Here is a 22861-nt window from a genome sequence, read left to right on the forward strand (position 1 = left end):
TTAGGTCCCTACATTAAATTCATCTTTTGTGGCTTTACTGTTCCCACAGGTTTGTTCATATTAACACAGGGGCTTGTGTAGATGTTTTACCCAGCACACAGATTGCTCATTGCTCACAGACAAAGCTGGCTGTAAAATGAGAAACTCCTGCATTTTCCATGGAGCTGGTCATAATTTTCTATTAAAAATCAAATTCTTCTCCTGCAATTCAGAAGAAGATGGAGGTTCTCCTAACTCATTGCATTGCTGGAGGCAAGGTATCCAGTATGCAAATATTTGGAGAATAGTTAACAGGGTGGTTAAACCACTTAGTTAAGCAAGAGCAACCAAGATTACAATCTGGCCATAGTTAATGAATATGTCTGCAATCTTGTTTTTAATAGGAACTGAGGCTTTGCCTGCCTGCAGGTGCATAGATTGGTTTAACTAGCATGGAATTGCCTGTTCTCCAGAGCAGGTGCCTGCAGACCTCCTTGTCCTGCTGAGGGAGCTGGAGAAGAGCAGAGATGAGGATTCCACTTACACAACCAGATGAAACCTGGTGTGGCTGCAGGGGCACAATAGGCCCAGTGTTTCAAAGTGTGAATGGCACTTGTAAATGCTCTGAAAAAAAGCCTGATTTGTGGCTTTTTAAATGGGCTGCTCCATCTGGCAGTTATATCTGCAAGGGAATCCCAGCAATGGAGGGATACCGGTCTGGGGGGATCTGGGAATTCCTGAGCAAGTGCAGGGTGTGGGATTTTGGGCCAGGCCAGCTCTGCAGGCAGGGACTGAAGTGTCTGTGTTGAACAAAGTGCAGGGCCAGCCTTTCCACATCCTGGGGAGCCCTACCAGAGTGCCATTGCCCCATGGAAGTGTCCCCAAAGGAAAAGGCTTGCTAGCCTGCAGTGTCCATCATGCCCCGTGTTTCCAGCACAGCGTCAGCAAATTCTGGGGTCAGTGATGCCCTCAGGGCTCTCTGTGGGGAAGAGATGTGCTGCAGATGTGGTCTGGAGGTCCTGGGAGAGCTCTGGGCAGCATCTTTTCCTTCAGGAAGTGCTTGGGGTGAGCCATTTTCCAGACAGCTCCCTTGGGCTGCCCAGCTTCCAGGGCACGGATGGCAGTCTTTGGGGCTGTGTTGAGGTGACAGGACAGCTGGATATGATTAACCTCTTTTGTGTCATTTTCTCCTCTTTCCACTGTGCAGGGAAGGAGCACGTTGCTGCAATTCAGCAGCCACCCCTCCCAGTGTCACTGTCCTGTGCTGGGGCCCTGCAGCCTGTGCCAAGCAGGGCTCCCCCTTCCCCCTGCTCAGCTGCCTGGGGTTGAACTTGGGGTCACACCAGGAGGGTATCAAAGTTCCAGCTCCAATTTCTGTGAGTGGTGGCGGGGGGAGTCCCTTCCATATGCCCAGGCCTCCCCAGGTGACACTGGGCCACAGAGCCTCCCTCAGTGTCCCTCCAGCCGACGGATTCTGCCATGCCAGCAGCACCTGGCTGCTTTTCCCCACTGCTGGCTCCCAGCAAGGCTGGGCTGATGCTGTGGGGGAGGCATTCAGCAAACAGGGTGGGACAGAGGGACACAGAGGGGGACTGGTGCAGGCTGGTGTGAACTGGTGTGTGCAGGGCAAGGGGAAAGCAAAGGGCAAAGCAAAGCAGAAGGAAGGAGACTGGGGCCATGCCAAGCCGTGGGCTGCAAATGAGATGGCCACAAGGCACAGGGACAGGGAGGTGAGGGGACAGGCAGCACTGCTGGGTGCAGGGACCTGGGCACAGGTGGAACAGAGACAGCTCATCCCAAGGCCCAGGGTAGGGCTGCAGATCCCTGCCTTTGTAAACCCATCCAAGCAGAAAGGCATCTTTGTGTTCCCTTGTCACATTCAGGGGCGTTCATAGAACCTGGGCACCAACACCCCCACACACACCCCGTGATGATGGGATGGTGAAACCAGTTTCAACAGGGGGATGTTGAACTTCAGAGCCATGTGCCATTGTCCAAAGTGGCTTTGAGTTCCCTCCCTGCTCTGAAAAGGGATTTCTCTTTCCATCTCTGTTGCAACCAGTTCCCTGTAGTCACAGTAACACAAGCAAAACAAGTCAGGCTGGTTTTCAGCGAGGAAAAAAATCTCCACGAATGTTTTCCTTAGTTTGCAATTAAAAAGCTTCAAACCAAACCCATGGTCACAGGTCAAAAGTTTCCCTGGATATGAAGCAACAGAGGAGCCTCCAACTCAACTTTTATTTCTCTCTTGTCCTCAAGTCCTCAGTGTTATCCAGGAACTTTAGACTTAAAATGGAAGCATTCTTTGCCCCACAAGCTGGAAGAGATAATTTAGCACTACTGGTTTTTAGGCACCTCTAACAGGTTGAAAACATCCCTTCCTGGGCCTAAACCCTATTTCAATTAATTAATTGTCAAGGTTTAACCCCAGCTGGCAATTGAGCTCCACCCAGCCACTCACTCAGCCCCCATGGTGGCACTGCCCTGTCAGGGTGCAGCAAAGGGAAAAAGAGCAGCAAGGACTCACCCATTCTCAAAATCACAGCAAACCCATCTTTATTAGTGACACCGTGGCAGTGTGTGAGAGAGTAGCCATTCACCAAATGCAGGAGTTGATTGCCTCTGCTTACTAAGGATTTGATCCTGATCACCCAGAGAATTCTCCTACAGCCCACTGAGCCCCTTCCAGGTTGTGCTTTGTAGGGGTGGGATCAAGGGCAGTGGTAATTCCTGGACTTACAGTTGTACCTCAGAATTCAGCAGCAGCCTTCAGGAGCTGCAGTGATCCACATTGCTCCTGAGCTGAGTTAAATATTGTTCCCATTGTTCATTGCAAGTCAGAGAAGGCATTTTCAGAAACTGCATGAAAATATTAATTTGCACAGCGGTTTTAGGGGGGGAAACACACTTAAATGGGCACACAACAATTAAAATGACAGTTTCACACTTGTGCTCCTTGGTGTTTGTTGTTCACTTTTCCCCTGATACCAGTAACAACTCTGGACACATAAAGGTGAAGTCCAGGGATATTTTAGCCCTTTGAACCCAATTATACTATGTTCTTTTAAAGCTGGATAAGCTGGATGGCTTTTTTTTTTTTTTTTTTTTTGGCCCCAGCATCAAACTGTACCCAGCCTGGAAGATATTGAAGGGAAACAGATAGTGCCAAGATATTCCTTTCTCTGGCAGGCCCCTTGTCTTCATCACCAAGATCCCACATAAAAAGCTGCTTGTTTCTAGGCTATACATTAGAAAACAAACCCCAAACCCAGCCTGGAGAGGGCAGCTGTTGTTCCTGGGGCTGTTCAGGCTTTCAGGACGATTTCCACCGCAGGAGCGAGAACACATTGTGGATCACATACAGCAGGGTGGCCACGAATGCAAAGACCTGGGATGGAAAAACACAGCAGCCCATCAGTGTTCTGGGGCACGGTGCCACCCCAGCACTGAGCCCACTCCTTGTGACGTGCCACATGTCTGGGGACACCCGTGCATGCTGAGACGGCAACTGGTTTCTCTCTCCCCTCCCCAGACTGTTGGTGCAAATACAGATTTGCACTTGAGGCCACTCCAGAGCGACCTGCTGCCATTCCCTGCCCTCCTGCCAGGCACTCACCACAGCAGCAATGTTCTCTCTGTACTCCTGTGACAGGTACATGGAGATGCCAAGCACATAGGTCATGAAGGCTTCCAGCACGGCGGCGCTGAGGTAGAACAGCGCTGCCGTGCTGTGGCAGATGGCATCCTAAGGAACAAGGATCACACTGTCATCTCCAAGGGAGTCACACTGCCCCTACAACCATCCCCAGGCTGCAGTATGGGGAGCAGCAGCAGCACCCTGCTGGTGACAAAGCCACCCCTAGGGTTTGTCACAGGCACGTACCAAGGTGACCCAGCAGCTGCTGCCGCCGCGGTGAGCCCCGCAGATGTAGAGGCACAGGAGGGAGATGGACATGACGAAGCAGAACACGGAGACAAACATCACCCAGCCCTGCAGCATGGGTTCTAGGACCTTCGAGGATGCCACCAGGATCCACACAAGGCCCCCAAAGATCTGCAAGTCAAAGTGGGGGACAGGGTGAGTGTGGGATAAAGTGACTTGTCCAGAGCAGAGCCATAAGCCACTCACGTCTCTGGCACTGCACATGGCAGCAGCCCATGAGTTCTTCCCAGCCTCCACTCAAAAATGAGCATTTAGCTGGGAGTATCTGCCACTGATCCTGACCAAAAAATTCCTCACTGGTGCCACTACCACTCACACCCTCCCTACACCAGTGTGCTTAGGAGGCTGGCTCAGACCTTTCTGAGGACTGGCTTTAATGAACAGGGAGGCTGATTTAGGAGAGGTGTGTTTGCCTCACACCCAGCATGTCAGATCCCTGCCAGGAGCAGTGTCACAAGCAGCACAGACACCTACCCTCACAAGGGTCACATGCAAATATCACTCTGAAAGGAGAGAACAGGCTGAGGAGAGGTTTGACTCCCTGGGTAGGGGAAAAGAGCCTGAGGCTCTCAGATCCTTCTTGGGAAAGAAGTTTGTATTGGTGCTCCAGCTTTTTGGGTCATCCTTCATTGGCTACATCAGAGCTGTGCCTGGTCCCAGCTGCTGGTGTGGGAGCGGGTGGGACCTTCTCAGCCAGCCTTGGGAGTTTGCCATGGGTTTTGCCATGGGTGGTGCACAGGGACAGCTATGTCTGGGCTCCATCCCTTCACCAGCAGATTCCTGCACAAGAGGATGGGAGCATTATGTTCAGTGTTGTGGAATGTCTGGAGTGCAAGTGGTGCCTTGCACTGAAATGCCCTCAGTAGCTTTTCTGTGCCACAAAATCAGCCCAGTTATTCCTCGGACCTGTGCAGAGTTCAGTCTGTGCAGCATCCTGTGATGAGGAGCTCCACAGCTGAGCCCACACTCTGTGGATCAGTGCTGTTATGGGGACCTATCCCTCACCACCAGCCAGTCTGGGATTCAGGCAGATAGGAGAGCCTTGCTGACTCTAAGGTCATTCTGATCCTTGTATGGCCAGTGAATCCCAGCCAGCATCCAAGTGCCAGCTCATACTCATTTCCATTTCCTTCCAATCATTTTGCAAGTGGAAAGAAAGTCTCTGATTTATGGTTACTCAGAAAATATTACATCATTTGTGTCACCCCACAGTAGAAGGAAAGTTTGTTGGTGCCATTGTGCAAATTGACACATTACATCAATTATGTGGTTGAGATGTGGCAAAGACCTGAGTGAAAATGGGTCTTCCAAAGTGCTGCTCTTGTGGTCCCTCTTGTAACAACCAAAGGCTGAGCCTTGAACACTAATCCAGTCCTTTTAATCACTCATGGGCTGACACAATGAGTGTGTTGCAGCTAAAAATCCTGAGGAAAAGCGTTATGCTCCATTAAAATCAAGCATAAATTATGGTGAGATCTGAGGTTGGGGAAAGAAGCACCACAGCTCACTTCTTACCACTCACCATCTCTCCTTCCTGCAGGCTGTGCTTACCCACTCAGAAATGTCTGTTTGACCTGGTTTGATTATTGACTTTGGTTTTATGGTGAAGATTCATAAAAAGGAAGGAAGGATTGAGAGGCTTTCAATAACTCACAGCAGGATGTGGACAGCAGTTTAAGGAAAAAATTTGTCCTTTAAATAGCTTTTACAAAGCAAACGTATCTGCTTTCAGCTTGTTTCAGGTTTTCCACATAGGTCTGGGTAGCCATATGTGCAGAAAGTTCTTCAAATTAAATAGATTACAAGAATTAAACTGAGCCTCTTGGATTAAAAATGGTAGCTTTTGATCAGCCCATGCAAATGTGGCAATCATCTGAGCTGCAGGTAGGATCTTCTGAAAATTTCACAACCATCTTAGCATTTAAAATGCCAATTTTGTTTTGTTTTGTTATGTTACCATCTCAGCCCAAGGTAGGCAACCTGAGATTCCACTAAGGAATGAGAAACTCTTTATCCCTCTGATTCAAAGCAGCCACCTCCTTTGTACACAGCAGAGGTCACACAGCTGCACAGCCCAGAATCTGCCTAGAGATGGAGAAATCCAGTCATGCAGCATTCCTCCTTCCTGGGTGGTTCCTGGGCCTTCAGGATGCACATTTCCAGACCTTACCCAAACCAAAGGAAAGGGTGCTCACTTCAGCAAGCTGCCCTGCCAAATCCCCTGGAGACAGGGATTGCAAAGAAACAGTTCAAGGGGAATGAGCTCTCTGAGGCCAAAAGGACCAACATAACTTAGGGGTAGGGGTGGCTGGCAAGTGTCAGCCCAGCCAAAATCTCCACAGGCACTCAACATCCTCCCTCCTGTAGCTGCAGGATACCTCGGCATTGCTCTTGGGCAGAGATCAGGTCTACATCCTCTTTGCTACATTGTTATCACCAAGGGAATGAAGGAAACTCTGTAAATCCCAGGAGCGGGGGGCAGGCTGGGTGACAGGAAAGGATTTGGTGCCAGATGGCAAAACTGAACTTTTTAGCATGAAATAATCTAAATGCCATCCTACAATACTCAGCCAGAGCTTTCAAAGCTGGACCAAAGTGCTGGGAATTTGGAAAAAAGCCTCCCAAGCTCTTGGGAGAAGAGCACGTTTCAGGCGTGGGGCAGAGGACAGGATGAAAAGTTCAGGCTGAGACTTTGTATTCAAAAACGTATGCTCAGAGCAATGGCTCTTAACCACGTACGCCAAATCCATTAAGATTATGATCTCCTTCTGCTCAATGAAGTTACAGTGTGGAAAGAGGTTACAAGGTGTTTGCTCACCCTTTGCTCTCCCACACGCCCAGGGTCCAGCAGCTCTGTACCTGCGGCTCAGGAATGCCGCCATGGAGCAGCGCAGCCTCGGCTGCTGCCAACAATTCTCTCCGCTCCCTAATCCCCTGCTCCAAGCGAGCAGCTCACCCTCTGCCTGTGCTATCCGCTAAAATCGCCTCCGCTCATTAACCGGCTCCATTTGGCGCCTACTTAAACCCACCGGCAGCCCCTGCTGTTTTTTCAGGCAGGAAATTAAAATGTTTTTCAAAGGCTCCAGAAAAATCCCACTGCAGACTAAAGGAGAGCTTCAGAGCCTGTGGGTTTCTCCGAGGATGAGATGCCCTCCAGCCCCCTGTGGCTCAGGGACCTGGCGCGGGTCCTGAGCCACGTGTTTGGGGACAAGTGTCACCCCTCGGACACCTGCAGCACAACCTGTGCTGAGTGCCCAAGCAGCAGCCACGGCCCTCCCCCAGGGACAAGGCAGCACTCACGATTTCAGGGATGAAGAGCACATCTGGGAAGGTCGTCAGGACGGCCAGGCCGCTGGGCAAAGTGCTGGTGGAAGTTGAGGAAGACATTGGAAGCCTCAGGTACGGTGCTTATCGGCCACTCTGCTCCTCACTGCTGAATGCAGCCTCCTCACCTCTCCCTCTCTCTCTCCCTCCTTTCCTGCCCTTCCTGCTCTCGTTTCCTCCTCTTTCCTCCCCTTCCTGCCCTGGTTCCTTTCCTTCCTTCTTCCTGCTGACAGATGAAGACAGCTGTGAGTGGCACAGGTGTGGCCAAACCCTGTGACCTGGAGTCACATGGGAGGTGTTCGGGAGATGCAGGGGCAGCCCCGGGGTGCTGGCAGCAGAGTTCGGCTGTCCCCACACCCGAGCGTGCCAGGCAGGTTCCTGGGCAGGGCCCAGTGGCACTGGGTGACAGCTGAGGGCAGCAGGGGACACCTGTGCCCATCCACCTGCACAGCCTCGAGTCCCCTTGGATTTGCACAGTGAGCCAGTGTGGCCCCGCACACCTGAGGTGGTCACAGCAGAGGACACGAGGGTGGCTGGTGGCCAAGACAGGCCAGGATGTGACAGGGGACAAACAGTGGGCCTAGAAATGTCCCACAGACATCCAGGGATGAGGGCAATCAAACTGCAGGGAAAACCACCTCCACCATCTCTGAAGGATATTGGAAATGCCAAGGTAACACAAATGACCTAAAATGATGAGACTTCCCAGGCAGTTTCACTTTTTAAATTTTACCTTTTTGCCTGTAGTCCATGGGAGCAAGTCATTCCCCTTCTTCTTCATATGGGCTTCATTTACTCCTCCTAAACACACTTGTGCACACAGCAAAAACCACAGAACTCCAGAAGCTGAGGCCAGAAAGTGCAGAGAAATGACTTTGAGAAAGGAAGGCAGGGCAAAACCTGTCCCTTGGAGAAAGCAGTGAGGCAGATGAGTGGAGGAGGCTGCAACGTTGGAAAGATTGGGGAAATGTTTTTAATAAGCAGATTAAGTGAGGGGCAGGGTTACATGGCAGAGCTGGTGGGACAGTGAAGGGGTGGGATGGATGCCTCTTCCCCAGACCTTGAGCTCTATTATTTCCAGTCAATTGAAGCAAAAACACCTAAATAGATAATGCCATCCTTCTTTTTCTTCTGGAGGCCTCTTCTCAATTAAATGCAGAGTCCATACTGAGCCTCATGACTTCTTCAGAGGTGGGAGATTGTTTTTGCTGCATCCACCTGATTTTCCACTTTTCCAGTGAGATTCCATTTGCCCTAAGGCTACAGAGCTACATGTAATGGATGAAACCTTGGATATGAGGCAGACCTAGAAACCAGTCAGCAAAGAGGGAGAGCTAGAAACAGTAGGAATGTAGGCATTGGAGCTGGAGACACAGACACAGCTCCAGAGAGGTCTCACTGTCTCTGTGAGGGATGGAGATGAAGGTCTCCTGTTCCTGGGAGCACAGGACTGCTGTGAGGAACAAGCAATTGCATTATGAGGGGCAGGGGCACTGGAGCTGTTCCATTTGGAAGGACTGGGACAGCTCTAAAGAACTCCTTCTTTGTCTTATTTACAAATTTTTGGTGATGGATTAAAAACCAGAGAGTTTAGTAGAACACTGGGTTCAGTGGTGAAGAATGCTGAGACCAACTTGACCAAACTCTCTTAAATTAGGCCCCTCATGAGGGTGCTCCTCCTGACTGAGGTGGGCATCAACAGGGATGTGGAAGAGCCTCGTAGGGAAGTGAGATGGAAGTTCTGAGCAGAAACCAAAGAGCTGGTAATATCGGACTCAAACATGTTCTGCTGAGGACAACACAGAATCTAAAAGTTGCAGGACAATCAACCTCTTCATACTACAAAAGATCAGTCCCAGTTTTCCCAGCATATCTCCTTGAGATGCATGAAGATCCTTCTCTTGGGTAAGAACACCCCTCAGGGACAGCTCTGGAGGCTGAGTGAGAGACTTGCCCACGGGTGAGTAACATCAACCTCTATTTGATAGTTATTAAACTGGCTATGTTATTGGTGCAATAAATAGAGCTCTGTATCAGCAGCTTAACTGTGTAGTAAATAACTCTGATCAGATCAAAGTTTTGCCATTTTGCATTTTTCTCTTTTTACATTTTCATCTAATCATTGTCAATTTAAATAAAGCAGTCATTTATTCATCCTTGTCCTTGTCAGCTGCTGGCCACCTGAAAGAAAAGGATGACATTACAGGGTTCCCTAGGGAGGCATAAACCACTGAGCTTTCTGTTCTGGAAAGGCTTCTCTGAAAGAGATCCCTGGACACAGTTTTGGAGCTGGTATCCAAATACTGCAGGTGAGCTTCAGAAAGAGGATGAGGATGCCTTTGTCTGCTGAGGACAGCACCTCACCCCATCGTTGGTGGTGCAGGAGGTGCTGCCCCAGGGAGGTACAAAGCAGCAGCAGCTCCTTGGAGAGAACTTCTGTGTTAGAGCAGTCCCTGGTGGATGCATTCAACACTGGAGGGAGCACTCAAATTTTGGTGCAGGGCTCCTGGGAGGGGATTGCTCCCACACTGGAAATGCCATGAAAGAAAGCAGGTGCTGGCCTTCACCTCCCCTGGGGAACCTCTTATCAGCACCAGGAACACCAGGGAGAGCTGCTTGCCTTCCAAAATAAATGTATTTCTTTTTGTCCAGGCACATTTTGCCAGTAGGGTCCAGACACTTTTGGCTTCAGATCTGCCCTTTGGGTTTCTGAGGCAGTACCACATGACATTTAATTGTCCAGAAGTACACAGGGATAGAGGGTGGAATTCTGAATGGTGACAGTGGGAAGGTAAAAGCCAACATCTTTTTTGTCCTGGCACCGTTAGTGGGAGCAAGTAGGGGAGGAATTCATGTTTGGATCCTGAAGAAGGCAAAGTGAATCACCTCAGTGCAGTTTAGAGGTTACAAAAGAAAGGTACAGTCCAGCACTGGCTCTTTCTTCCAGGACCTTCTCTGAGGGAGCAGCTACTGGAGTTTTTTTCAATTTTGGACATAGATTCTGTAAGAAAATCTGAGGGCACACAGGAAGAGCAAAGACCTGCATGTGGTGCAGTTTTCAGGCTGCAAGAGGAAGGGGAAGGCCAGGGCTGGCTTTTTTCCCCAAGAACTGTATGGAAGCAGTCACTGGCTGTTTAAAGGGTCAAAGCTGGGCTCTGGGAGATTGATATGATGGATGCAACTGAGAAGGAAAGTGCAAACTCCAGGATGTGGGGTGCAATTCCAGAGGTGTGAGACAAATGTGGAGTCAGCAAGTGTTTCCTCAGCTGGCAGCTGTTGTGACCAAGACTTTGCTGCAGGTTTACAGTTAAAGTACAAGATCTGTGTGACTGAAAATACATGAAGGCCCAGTTATTTGGAGAAATTTTGGAGGTAGCATCCAACTGCATATTGTAACACACCAGCTCTGTCATGACCAGCTCCCACACTATCCAGCTACATACACACAAACATATATAAATATATATATGTGCACACACCCAAGTACAGGCATCAAGGGGGAGTGTCATTCAGCAACCAATACTATAGATGCAGAGCCCAGTCTTTGGGTGGGCCAGAAAGAAATGTTCCAAAAATCAAGAGAGAAATTCTGTCTCCCCTACTACAGCTCCCACATCTCGGGATTAAAATTCTGTAGCAGTCCCTTGGCTGGAGCAAAGCCATCTCTGCCCTGGACCATGCTGGTTTCCAACAAGCACTCCAGAGCAGGAGGGGGCACTTTCCCCTGCCAGATCCCAAATTCCTGCTCTTTGGTTCCTTCTATGCCCTCTGCACTGCCAGTGGCTGAGTGACAGCTGCTCAGCGTGCCCAAGCTTGAGCTCAGCTCCAAGAACTGGCACAGCAGCAGAGCTCTTGAAGCTCCTCAGGTTTGGAGGAAGCTGCTGACACAACTTACTCAGAAAAAAAGGAATCAGCAAGAAAACACCAACACTAACACTGCTCAAAACTGTCCTGTAAAATCATTACAGTGCAATGGATGTTGAAACCCAGGACATTCCTCTGGCTGCCCTGGAGGACGCGAGACCTTGGCAAGGGGCTCAGAGACCTTGGCACGGAGTCAAAAACACCCGTGCCTTCGATTTTAGTCCATGGAAAAAATTACCAACTCTCTGTGAAGATTTACAAGCCACAAGAGTTTGTGTAGAATGATAGTTAATTTGTCACATGGTGGAAAAGTAGAATTTTGGGGGTTTAGAATGGAGGTTCGAGAGGCCAGATGGAGGAATCGGGGTGCGTCCTGTCCTTCTTCTTCTTGTTGTCCTCCATCTTCTGCTGTGATGGTGACACTTTTTGATTGGTTTAGAATAGAGACAGTCTAACATAGGTGACAGGTATTGCAAGATTATTGCAAATAAAGTACATGCAGTTCTTAGTATAAAAAGTTAACATCACCCAAAGGGCAGGCGCTGTGCTGCAACCTGACCTGCTGGACAGATCTCAGCAGGTCAGAGAAGGAATGTAATAGATAAGAGAAAATAAACAACCTTGAAAAGCAGAACTGAGGAATCTCAACTCCTTCTTCTGTCTTGAGGCTGGGAAAAAAGACTTTCTATACCTCAGGGGTCACTTCAACCACAGAAACCTGAGAGGTGGATTTATTTCCACCCCCACTCCCCTCAAACAGAACTGGGAAGTGCAATTCCCTGAGCACTGAAGGCTGGGAAAGAAGATTTTAAGGGTGCCTGAGCATCTCACTGGGATTAGTCTGAGAGGGTGCTTCACACAGCACAGCTTCTAAACCCCTTTTGCACAGAACAGGTGTCTCAGCATCTCTGAGGATGTGCTGCCCAGCTCTCACAAGCAGTGACACGAACTCTGCTAGGAGCTGAGTAACAGTTGGCAAAGCCCTCCAAGACCTGCCAAGAGGATCCCACAGGGTACACAAAGGAGGAAAAAAAATTAAGAAAAGAAATTTAAGAATTAATCACATAATGAGGAATGTATGAAGTAACAGCCACAGGTTCCTGATGCCAAGATTCTGGTTCAGTGCCCCCTCCCCTCCTCAAAAACAGCTCACACACTTCCAGTTTTGGTTTAGGGATGTTTTGTGGTTTTGTTTGTTTTTTGTTTTTTTTTAATAAAAGAAGGCTTCCAGATACCTAATACTATTGTGCTGTTGTGCAGGACAAACTTTAAATACTAAAATGCACAAGTCAAAACAAGCTGTTTTGAACTGCTCAGCAGTGCAGGTTCAAGCACTTATTTGCAATGGCTTTACTCTTTGTACAATCAGTTCTATATGTAGCAATGACTGTATATAAAGAATATAGTACATACTATTGTTTTCATTGTCAATTTACAAGAGAAAAAAAATAAATATTTTCCATTCTTATTATACATTAACATTTCAGTAGAAAGTTACAGCTGTTGTGTTGGCATGACCTGCAACATCAGGAGGAGAAGGGACATGCATACTTATCTATTAAGAACTCTAAACTATGACTTTGTAATAAATTACAGAGGATAGATACCAGCCAACAGAATACTGATTATCTGAATCCAGTACATTTGTGATTCTTGCTCCATGGTAAAAGCCAAAAATCTTGCAAAATACAAAAGCCAGTAGCTTGCATTATAAGTAAGACAGACAAACCATGTATGGTATACATACATACCATGTATGGTAGAGCCTCTTCTCCAAATGTTTGTGAATAACAGGCTTGTGGTTTCTCAGGAAAAGGAGATTAAGTTGTTGAGTTGGTCCTTGCACCCTTCACACATAACTAGCACCATAAAGATGCAAGGACCTCAGCAAACACCTAAAATTCATGCTTAATAGATAAAGCATGCATTTTGTAGAGTTTGTGCAGGGTACACACTCTGTTCATTAAGGTTACTGTGCAAAAAAAGATTCTCAACCACTGAAGATGTTTCTGTAATTCTGTTATGATTATTAGCAACATTTTTAAAGTTTAGCAGGCCTGTGTGATTAATGAACAGCCTGTACTCGTGGTTCCCCCCTGATTGCTGTACCACTCAACTGGGGGCTGAGGAAACAAAGGCAGCAGCCTCAATTCCAATCAAGTGGGGGAAAACGAGCCCCAGTTTGCTAAAAAATAAAATATTATAAAATGGCACGAAGCTTTGTACAGGTGGATCTACCAGTGCAAATACATATACATGAGGTACCAATTTGTTCAGATCATGTATAGGCCAGATCTACTTATATGTATCTTAAAATCACTCAATTTCCTGCTGTCAGATAAATGCTACAGCTTGTCAGCCTGTAAGTAAAATCAAAATTAAAACAAATTTTCAGCATATTCAATATCAGATTATTGTAATTTCTCTACAATTTAGTTTCTGAGCTTTCACTACTGAGACTACTTAATTAATTTTTGGTTTTTTTAAAAGCAAAATAATATAATAATAATTTTCTTTTTCAAGACTTGATATGATGTGAGGAAAAACTTAAAACTGTGTATGTAATTTGGAACAATAACTGTAACTGGCTGAATATTTTAACATTACTTGAAATTTTACTAAGTACTGTTAGGAAGGAGGAACACAGTTATTGCTATTTGAAGACTTAAAATTAAACCAAACCAACCTGAAAGCATAGACAGAACTATTCCAATGGTGAAAATTCTATAGATACAAAACAGCATTCTGCCTAAAATTAGTCCTTCATCTGAAAGCTCTTCAAGTTATCTACAGGTTTCTCTTCCATGCAACAATGATGGCATTTACATGGAGTTATGGATTTGAAGTGGCTAACTGAGGGGGACACACAGCTTTTCAACTCTGGCAGCTCTCTCTTGAGACGTTCCAGCTGCTCCACTTGGAATATATTTGGTTGTACAGGATTTGAGTCGTATATCCTGAATAATTGAGAAAAGAAAAAACACTGATCAGAATAAACTAGCAGTCCACAGACATGTACACCAGATGAAGCACCTGGGTTTTTTTCCTTAACAGAGCAAAATTAGGTGCCAAAGTCAGTTTACCTGGGCTTAGTACCCTGAGTTTTGCTGCTTATCTCACAATATAAAATGGTATTCCCTTTACACAGACTAGTTAGTTTCATTTGATATACTAAAAACCTACTGGCATATACTCACTTAATCTCCTGACAAATGTGATTTTACAGGTGGCACAAAGCAGTGAAACAAGAGCAGTGTTCCAGGCTTCAAAGTTCAAAGCATAAGAAATTTTAGAGATTATTTGAACAGACTGTAATATACTGTTTGCACATAATACTGCATTGAGTGTATACTTACTGTTTCAAGAAGAATTCTACCTCCCCCAGTTCAGAATTTTTTCTTTTTTAAATTACCACCATTACCACAATATTACGTGAAGAGTGAAAAATAGAAAATCTGACCTCTCTGCACACCTAATTCAGATTAACTATCTGCACTACTTTAAACAGTCTATTCTCTTCTCACTTTCTTGTTTTCACACATGTAAACAAAGCTGAAGATTTGAAATGTCAGCATCATACCAGATTGTCCAAATCCAAACCATATTTTGAGTGACAGTAAAATCAAAAAATCAAAACAAATTTTCAGCAAGCACTGAGCACAACTCAAACATCATTCTGGTGTAATTCATTACAAAGAAAAAGGAGCATTGGTGCTCCTGTAACCTAACATTGGTAGAACACCTATTGTAATGAGGATATACCTTGATTTCCCAACATTCATTTTTAATATCAGCATGTTTATATTCAAAATTTTAATCCTGGAACCCATCTGCTCTCACTTTTAGTTGTTGCACATACACAGTTCCAGGTATTGCAGGTCTTGAAGTTTTTCTCCTTCAAATGAAAACTTCTGCAAGAAATTACCATGGCTTCTGCCTAAGTCTTTAAGAATGATCATACTTCACTATGATTCCTTCAAGAAAGTAGTTCGTTTTTATTTCATCACCCTTTGTCTCTCACACATTTTCAAGTTATGCCCAAAAGGAACCAATGGCACTAACAAAACAATGTAGTGCTCAAGTGAGAGAGTGCAAGGTGCCCTTTCACCCTGACAAGACAACTTGTGAACTGCTGGCAACTCCAAGACACCAAAACCAACATGCAGCTCAAAGATGGGTACAATAATGGGATTCAGGTGAGGAAACACTTCCACAGGAAATACTGATATGGATCACAGTAAGGTCAAGGACAATTTCTGTGAAGAAACTCCTAGAAGTGAGGATAGATGCTGTCCAGTTTGATGAAATTCAAACAGAAGGCATAGAATTTAACTTACTTGTAATCCAATACAGGCCTAAGATATGACCCAAATCTGCCCAATGGAAACTTTCTGCAAAATAACTCTACCTTCCTTCCTTCCTGTGCTTTCTTCAGTTGAGTCAGCTGACACCTTATGAATTTCCCTGCGAATTCCACACAGAACACTGAAACTTGAGGATAGTATTCTATATAAACATATGTTAGGAACTAAGAATCTGAAGTCTTTCCCATCAGTTAGACACTAGAACAGCAAAAGAATGGTTCTTTTCTAGGCCCTTGTTCCTAGAACATGGCTAAGCATGTTTCCAAGCAGCTTCTAGCAAGTATTTTATTACTAGTTCTTTACTACAACATGTATAAACTCTCTAATTCCTGCTCCATTCTAAATTCTTTTCAATTGAGATTCTGGATGAACTCAACCCTCCAAGCTCCTTTCAAGCTGCCCACTAGAGCCAGTCCACTCCAATGGTTTCTTTTAAACCAAAGGCAGAGAAGACAACTCAAAGCAACACTTCAGAATTTCTTGACCCTACTTTTTGTTTGTGTCCACAAAAGTACACCACCAGTTTGCAGCAACAGAGCTCCAGTACTTCTCTAATTATTTCCAACATCACTGTAAAGATAAGGAATAAACTCTCATCTCCCTATCCTCCCTTCTTCAACAGGACAATAATTTGTAAGCAACTATGCACTAAAGTTTCTCCATCCAACCTCCTGTTAATAAGCAAGCCCTGCAGAAGACTGAGAAGTCCTTTAAACATTACTTTTTTGAGTAAGCACCTTCTACAAAAGGCTGGCAGGACATTGCAGGGCTCTGCAGTGAGTGTAAAACTGATGTGCTTGGCTCCTGAAAGGTGTTTTGCAACCTCTGAAAACACATACAAGACAAGAGGCAGCAGCACTGAAATACTGTTTTCACACTCAAAAGATTTTCTGATGCTTTTGATTAAACATTTTCACTTTTCTTTAGATCTCGAGGAAAAACTTTGAGTTTACTTTGCGATTCACAAAATGGGGAAGATTTAAACTGTCTTAACAACTGTCATAACATATTAATTCAATTACTGAGTAGATTATAAATAAACTCATACTACACTTCTTCCACATATCCATGCTGTTATTTAGGTAACATGCAGTTTCAGGCAAACAGGGCAGCCCAGATTTCAGCAGTCTTGTGCTTTTGAGAAGTGTTTAAAATGCTTTTGATTTGATTGCCAGCTAAATTTGTGTAAATGTTGGGAAGTTACTAATACCAGTCAAGCACAGCTTTTGCCCGCAAATGCAACATGCAGCCTAAGGAACTGCAGTGTTTGGACAAAGCTCTCATGGAAAAGCTCTCACCATCCATGTTTGGGAAATAGTGATTTCATATTTTTATGCAGTTCTGTGTATTATTCAACAAACAAAATTCAGATCATGTAAAGTGAATGAGAAAAGATGATGCAAGTGTAAGCTAGCACCCACCCCCTCTCCACATTGGTATTCAATATACAGCCAGCAGGTGGTAAAACCACAAGGCTGCATTGTTCTTACTGAGTCAAGTATATTCAAATAGAGAAATATTTTCTGGACTGTTTCCAAAGCCTATCCAGGAGAAAAACACCAGATCAATCACCTCAGAAATCCTGCTTTAAAAATCAGCATTTTAACCAAGCCAGAGTAATTTCACAATAGGTTGAAATTTCTTCTTTAATTAAAGTTGAAACATCAGACTAATAAAGCATATTAAGGATGGGATTTCTGTGCAGACAGAAGATACCTAGTCATGCACATAAAGTACCTTCTTGTTTAAGAGTCCAAATAAAAGCCTGAAGGCAGACATGGCACCTTTCTGTAGAGGCTGCCCTTTTAATTCAAATAATTTGGTTAAACACTGAGATGAATGGTAGTTCAATGTAGGAAAATAGGAGAATATCATCCCCGCATCCCAGAACATCTGCTTGGATGAATAACTTTGGGTGTATGCAATAATTTGCAGCCCAAGTGGAGAAAGGCCTGGTTGGGGGAGGGAGTGCATTTGTGTTCTTTCCTCTGCCCCAGTGAGATCAGCCTTTTAGTATTTTTGGCATTTGTAAACTTCCCAGATTTAGTCTTGCAGTTTTTCTCCATGCAAAGCAAAGCCAGACCCCCTACCTGCATTTTTTTTTTCCCCAGAGCTTGGTACCATCAACTTTTGGTATTCAGGACACAGTTTTTCTGCCATCTTCACAACTGGCTACAGTGTTTTGGTCAATTCTACATGGATGATTAAAGTTTGGAAAAAAATAGCTTACAGAAATAATCTCTATGCACACAGTTCATAATCTCAGAAATAACCACGGCACACAGTAACTCAGGGCCACATACAAGCAACCTAAAATTCACTACAATTCCTCTGTTCACTTCCTAGATTATTCAGATAATTAGCACTTAACATGGTGTAAGTAAAGGCCTAGTAAACAGCAACACAAAATACCATATTTAATAGATATTTGGACTTGGCCATAAATCCAGAGAACAAAAATACAGAAACCATGGAAGAAGCACCATCTTAATTCAGCCCTGGAAATATTCTGGAATTTGAAGACACAACAGCAGCATGAACTGGCTTTACACTAAAACAGATTACTGCAGTCCCTACTTATTGCTTACACCTTGGAACAGTCATGTACATCTCTCTCTCTCGAGTTCTGCTTTTTAAATTAAGTTTTACATGTATTTATTTCTAAACTCCAAACAGCACAGGATATGGATGCTGACACCATACCTATTTAAATTCTAAATATCAACTTCAAGTCTCAAGTGATCTGAAAGACTGTCTCTTTACCCAGCAGCTCCAGCTGTGAGTGGAAACATTTGCTCCAGAGGTTTTACATCCCTACATTCCAGGACTTGCAGGTACCACCTGCATTTCAAAATGTCCCCCTTGAGACATCTGATGCAACTTTCAGAAACTGTCATATCCCTAACCTGCATTAAGAGTGAATTTAATTTTACTCACACAATTAGTAAAACTTGAAAAGTAATTAAGAATTGCAAAGGGACATCCCATTGTTTGTTTTGGCCTACAGAAAAAAAAAGGGAAATTACATTTAGAAATTACACTTAACAAGCCTGCAATAACAGCTTTGGAATTAGTGCTAATTTTGGGGGTCCTCTCCAAACAATGGGAAGATGTTGAAGTGGAAGTGATAGAGGAGCCAGGCAGCGAGAGGAGAGATGAACACTACTAAGAATCCAGATCATCTTAACAGTGAAAGAAGGTTAAGAAAGTTTTGTTCAGTTAAATCCACAAGGGAATTCAGCCTTCCAAAGAATTGGCTGGTTATCAGAAAGTGGGATAAAAGGTGTTCTACTGTCCTACTACAACTTAAAACACACCAAACAGTACAATAGGACACATAAGGTGACGAGTAGCTCACTTGCAACCTCAACGTAAATGCCACAACATTTAAGTAGCATGGGGTATCTAAAGCAATAAAAGCAACATGAAGTCAGAAGTTAGCCCCTGCTTTACTGTTTTACCACAGTAGTGAATATTATTGCACAGGGAGTAATTAACAACTCTGGAAGACTGGATTAGTAGACATGAGATGAAGAGACATTTCACAAACACTTTATGCAGTGGAGTTTGATTAAAACACCCCACCAATAATATAATACTTTAACTTATGCATACCACAGAATAAAACTTCATTACTCTATGATTGCACACTAAGTAGTTAGAGGATTCTTTCACCTGCATTCTAGTCCAGAAGTATTTTTCATTGACTAAAGGGGCCCCAATGCTGAGCTGCAGCAGAGGTGCAACACACAGCACTGCTGTAGCAGGAAAGAGGACTTATGTGTCCATGTCCTCAGTCTGAAGCTGATCCCCAGTGTAAAAATCTAGTTATTCCTTTTTTTACTGCCAATGAATGGGAGACTTTCTGTACAGCACAAGAAGCGGCACCTCTGGCAAACCTGAGAAGCAATGGACCTTGAAAAGACTCTCAGCAGTCAACAACAGATTGAAAAGAGTTAACTATTTTTTTTACAGAGCCTTTGACAATTATTTATTCCTCTTCCTTTGGTTGGGGTTTTTTTTTTTGGTTTTTTTTTTTGTTGTTGTTGTTTTTTTTGGTTGGTTTGTGGGGTTTTTTTTTTGTAGGTAAAAAAATATACAAAGCAATACTCTTGCTAAAGCAGAAGGTTTGAAAGCCTTCTGTAATTTGAAACTTCAGTTACACCTAATGCTTTCCCAATTACTTTCTAGCGGAAAATCTAGTTTAATACAGTTTTTCAAATTAAACTTCACCTCATAATGATGAATTTCTCATCTTCAAAGACAAAAGACCTAAAACTTTGGGTTGCTGTAAGCAACAAAATAACACAACAATGCTTTTGTTAAAATATTTAACACAGTATTCTGATGTTTCTACATGAATTTTATGATCTAAGAGCAACTTTCTTAAATTACTAATTTGGCAGTTTGCCCTGGAGTCACTCCAAGCTAATTTTAACAGGAAAAATGTGAATCCACAGCTTTGAAACACAAGAGAATGTTGTATTAACTATTTCCACAGCTCAGTGTAGAACACTGAAACTTCCAGTCAAACAATTAAATGACATTTTCCTTGCTGTGACACATTTATATAACCTAAAAATTACTATCATGAATATTAATAGCACCTTAAACATGTATGCCATACACTTGTTCTTTAAAGGATCTAATTACATTTATGTTGATCTCAGGAGAAACAAAAGTTATTTTGCTTCATAGATACAGCTGAAAGAGTGGGGACTGGTGTTAGATTTATTCTTGATCCGGGTTTATGGGGTCCTTGTACTTTCTGCACCCAGTCAACCAAGAAGCAACATGAAATTTCACCAGAATCAATTTACAATAGTTTCTAAGCTTGATGATGGTGGTGATTATGACCATTCTTTTAAAAAGCCACAACTAAGTACCTGTCATATATTAACCCATGAACACCATATTCTCTCAGCTTCTTCCTGTTATCCGGGTCATTTGTATCATCACCCCATGAAAAAATAACCAGGCCTTTGGATATGGCCCGTGTAATAAATGCTGGATTCCTCAGCAGGTCTTCAGAATGCACACTAATTCCCTGAAATACAAAAGACTTCAATTAAAAATCCATGGTTTTGAAACACATCAGCTTTTTTAATCTTTTAACACTGGCAGCTCCTTACTGTTTCATCCATAATAATAGAACATATTTTACATTAGAGAGATTAACTAGAGTGCTATTTTTAAAACACTGTATTAAAAAACATTTCAAACAATGGACATTTTTTTGGCAGTTGCCCAATATTAGTGTATTTCTTTTGTGAGGTTAGCCATAATTTAAAGCAGTAGTGCCAAAAACCATAGATTTAAAACAAGCAGTAATAATTCAGTTTGATTTTAACTTGTCAGCTTACCAGCAAGTTTTCAAACTGTGCAAAGTTAATGGCAATTGGAGTTGTGCGAGATCTAAGATCCATGAGCTCTGGATAGAGTTTAGATTCCCCTTGGGTGAGAAATAACACAGGATACTTGTTTTGCTTATGTCGGATCCTGTCAGGAAAAAAGTTCACAAGTAGCACATGAAAAAAATAAAAGCGAAAGAACAAAGACTTGATCTCACTGTTTCAAGGGGAATTCCTCTCTTTCCTGCACATTCTTCTAGTTCCTAGCTAGTGCAAGGAGATGGTCCCACAGTTTAGCATCAAACTGTGCTGACAAACTGCTCAAATGAGTCCTTTTGCCACTACTGGAGATTAACACACATGTTAAGGGAAGCTAGACTTGATGTTGAACTCAGCCTCACATTCTCAATATGTTTATATATAATCCCCAAAGACCATTTAATTCTGTAATTTTCTTCTTAAATGCACAGATTCATGATGATCATGAAGATCCACGACAGGAATTTCTAAACATGGTTAATACACAGCTGCTAACCTTACTAGTGCATTTTTCAAGCTGAATACTGTAACAAGATTATTTGTTCCTAAGTTAGACTTGCACACCCCTCAAGTATGACTGGAAAAGACTTTGGGATACCAAAAGAAACCCTGACCTTTTTTGTTGAGCAAAGAAAGAGTGAAGCATCCAGAAATGCACTTGACAAAAATACCCACTATGACTTCGTTCACCTATTTTTATTTTTCAGGCTCATTCCAGATAGCAAAGTGGTCTCATTTCAGTTCCCAACTATTTTGGCACCCAAATTTTATGTCTAAGGAAAACACCTGTTACTTATTTCCTGGTGTGCATTTTAAAATGCAAAGTAAATTTTCCCAAATAAAAATAAATTTCAAAACCAAAGTACATTATTTCTCTCTTCTAAACTTACATTGTACATATATCTGCGTGAAAAGAAGAAAACACAATTCTTCTTCGTCCAGCATTCATCAAAACAGTTTTCAGAATAATATCTAGAAAAAGGTTCATATCAAAGTAAGTTGACAAGTTGCCATCCCATTGGCCATCCTGGAAAAAGAAAGCACAAGTTTGAGTCACTTAAATTAATGCTTGCTAAAATTATTTCAACCAGCAATGGTCTCTCAGTCAACCTGAGCAAAGTGAGAACTCAGCTGGCCAGTTTGAATGCAGAATCAATCCTTCAGTCTGCTCAGTGCTGGTTCCAGCTCTCCAGGACTGACAGCCTGAGAGGTGCAGCTGAATTCTCAGAGCAGTAAAATTCACTGAAAAATTCCCTGTCTCCCCATCCAAGAAATGCATTCCTTGGAAGCCTATTACAGCTACAAAAACACAAAGAAATTCCCTGAAGACCAGTAATTATAGCAGCTACTCTCTGCTGTTATTTCTAGCATACTGACTTCCACCTACCACTGTCCTCAGCTTCCTTCCCTCACTCCAGGCTTCCAATCCCAGCCTTTCCAACCATTTCCCTCTGGACTGAGTGCTGCACAATCCAGCTGAGTCTGCAGCCCTGCTGACTAGAAGGAAGCAGCTGCTTGAATTACTGCACCATGTTGTAGCTGCTCCTGCACAGGGCCAGGAGAGGTTGAATTTCTTGGCACTTGCCTGTCTGCCCTGTTGTGATCTGCTGACTTTAAAAAGAATCTCCTACCAAAAGCAGTCTGAACTCAATCCTATGAATTTTATCATTTTAAGAATAAGACTGTTCATTTGTGGGAGTGGTGCTACTATACCCCCAGTTTAAAAATAATGCAGTATTTTTTTTTAGAAGGCACAAACCCCCATAAAAATTATGCCTTTGCAGCTCATAAATTGTCACATCAAATTACAAGCTTTAGCCATAAGAATGTCAAACAATCAAAGTAAATCACATGTATGTTTACTTACTCTTTGTTGGGAGATCCATTTTATTTCTATGTCAAACCCAACATCATTAGGAACAGACTCCAGGACCTGAAAAAAATTTTACTATGAAGAGACCCAACAGCAAAGGAGGACAACAAAGCACTGGGAAGGT

General features: G+C 43.7%; 2 protein-coding genes across 11 annotated transcripts in view; both read right to left on the reverse strand.

The window, feature by feature from the left end:
• Positions 1–2518: 2518 nt before the first annotated feature.
• Positions 2519–12128, reverse strand: MAL (mal, T cell differentiation protein). Of its 2 annotated transcripts, XM_071424200.1 has the most exons (5): positions 7980–12128; positions 7223–7286; positions 3863–4033; positions 3596–3724; positions 2519–3367 (listed from the first exon to the last, which is right to left on the reverse strand). In XM_071424200.1, the coding sequence occupies exons 1-5, from the start codon at positions 8009–8011 to the stop codon at positions 3293–3295; spliced, it is 471 nt and encodes a 156-aa protein (XP_071280301.1). In that variant the 5' UTR covers positions 8012–12128; the 3' UTR covers positions 2519–3292. The 2 variants fall into 2 exon arrangements, with proteins under 2 accessions (XP_071280301.1, XP_071280310.1); XM_071424209.1 differs by having other exon boundaries at positions 7223–12128.
• A 284-nt stretch (positions 12129–12412) lies between these two features.
• Positions 12413–22861, reverse strand: part of GPCPD1 (glycerophosphocholine phosphodiesterase 1) — a 42821-nt gene continuing 32372 nt past the window's right edge. For 8 of the 9 annotated variants that reach the window (XM_071424148.1, XM_071424112.1, XM_071424119.1 and 5 more), the window contains 5 exons: positions 22732–22797; positions 21755–21891; positions 20838–20973; positions 20361–20521; positions 12413–14067 (listed from right to left, as the gene is read on the reverse strand). In XM_071424148.1, the coding sequence (XP_071280249.1) occupies positions 13866–14067; positions 20361–20521; positions 20838–20973; positions 21755–21891; positions 22732–22797 (702 nt within the window). In that variant the 3' untranslated portion in view covers positions 12413–13865. Of the gene's footprint in view, positions 14068–17564; positions 17667–20360; positions 20522–20837; positions 20974–21754; positions 21892–22731; positions 22798–22861 lie in introns of all 9 variants that reach the window. The other variant, XM_071424128.1, reaches the window with a different exon arrangement.

Source organism: Agelaius tricolor, unplaced genomic scaffold, assembly GCF_023055355.1.
Source record: "Agelaius tricolor isolate 1412-34295 unplaced genomic scaffold, bAgeTri1.0.p SCAF_1, whole genome shotgun sequence".
In the NCBI taxonomy this organism is placed as follows: Eukaryota; Metazoa; Chordata; class Aves; order Passeriformes; family Icteridae; genus Agelaius; species Agelaius tricolor.

Bases quoted from the DNA above. Each gene is read 5' to 3' on its own strand.
- MAL (XM_071424200.1), bottom strand. From the start codon at position 8,011: ATGACTTGCTCCCATGGACTACAGGCAAAAAG. The intron at 4,034-7,222 runs GTGAGTGCTGCC...TTTGACTTGCAG, and splicing joins TGCTCTTCATCCCTGAAATC to ATCTTTGGGGGCCTTGTGTG. The intron at 3,725-3,862 runs GTACGTGCCTGT...CTTGTTCCTTAG, and splicing joins GCAGCTGCTGGGTCACCTTG to GATGCCATCTGCCACAGCAC.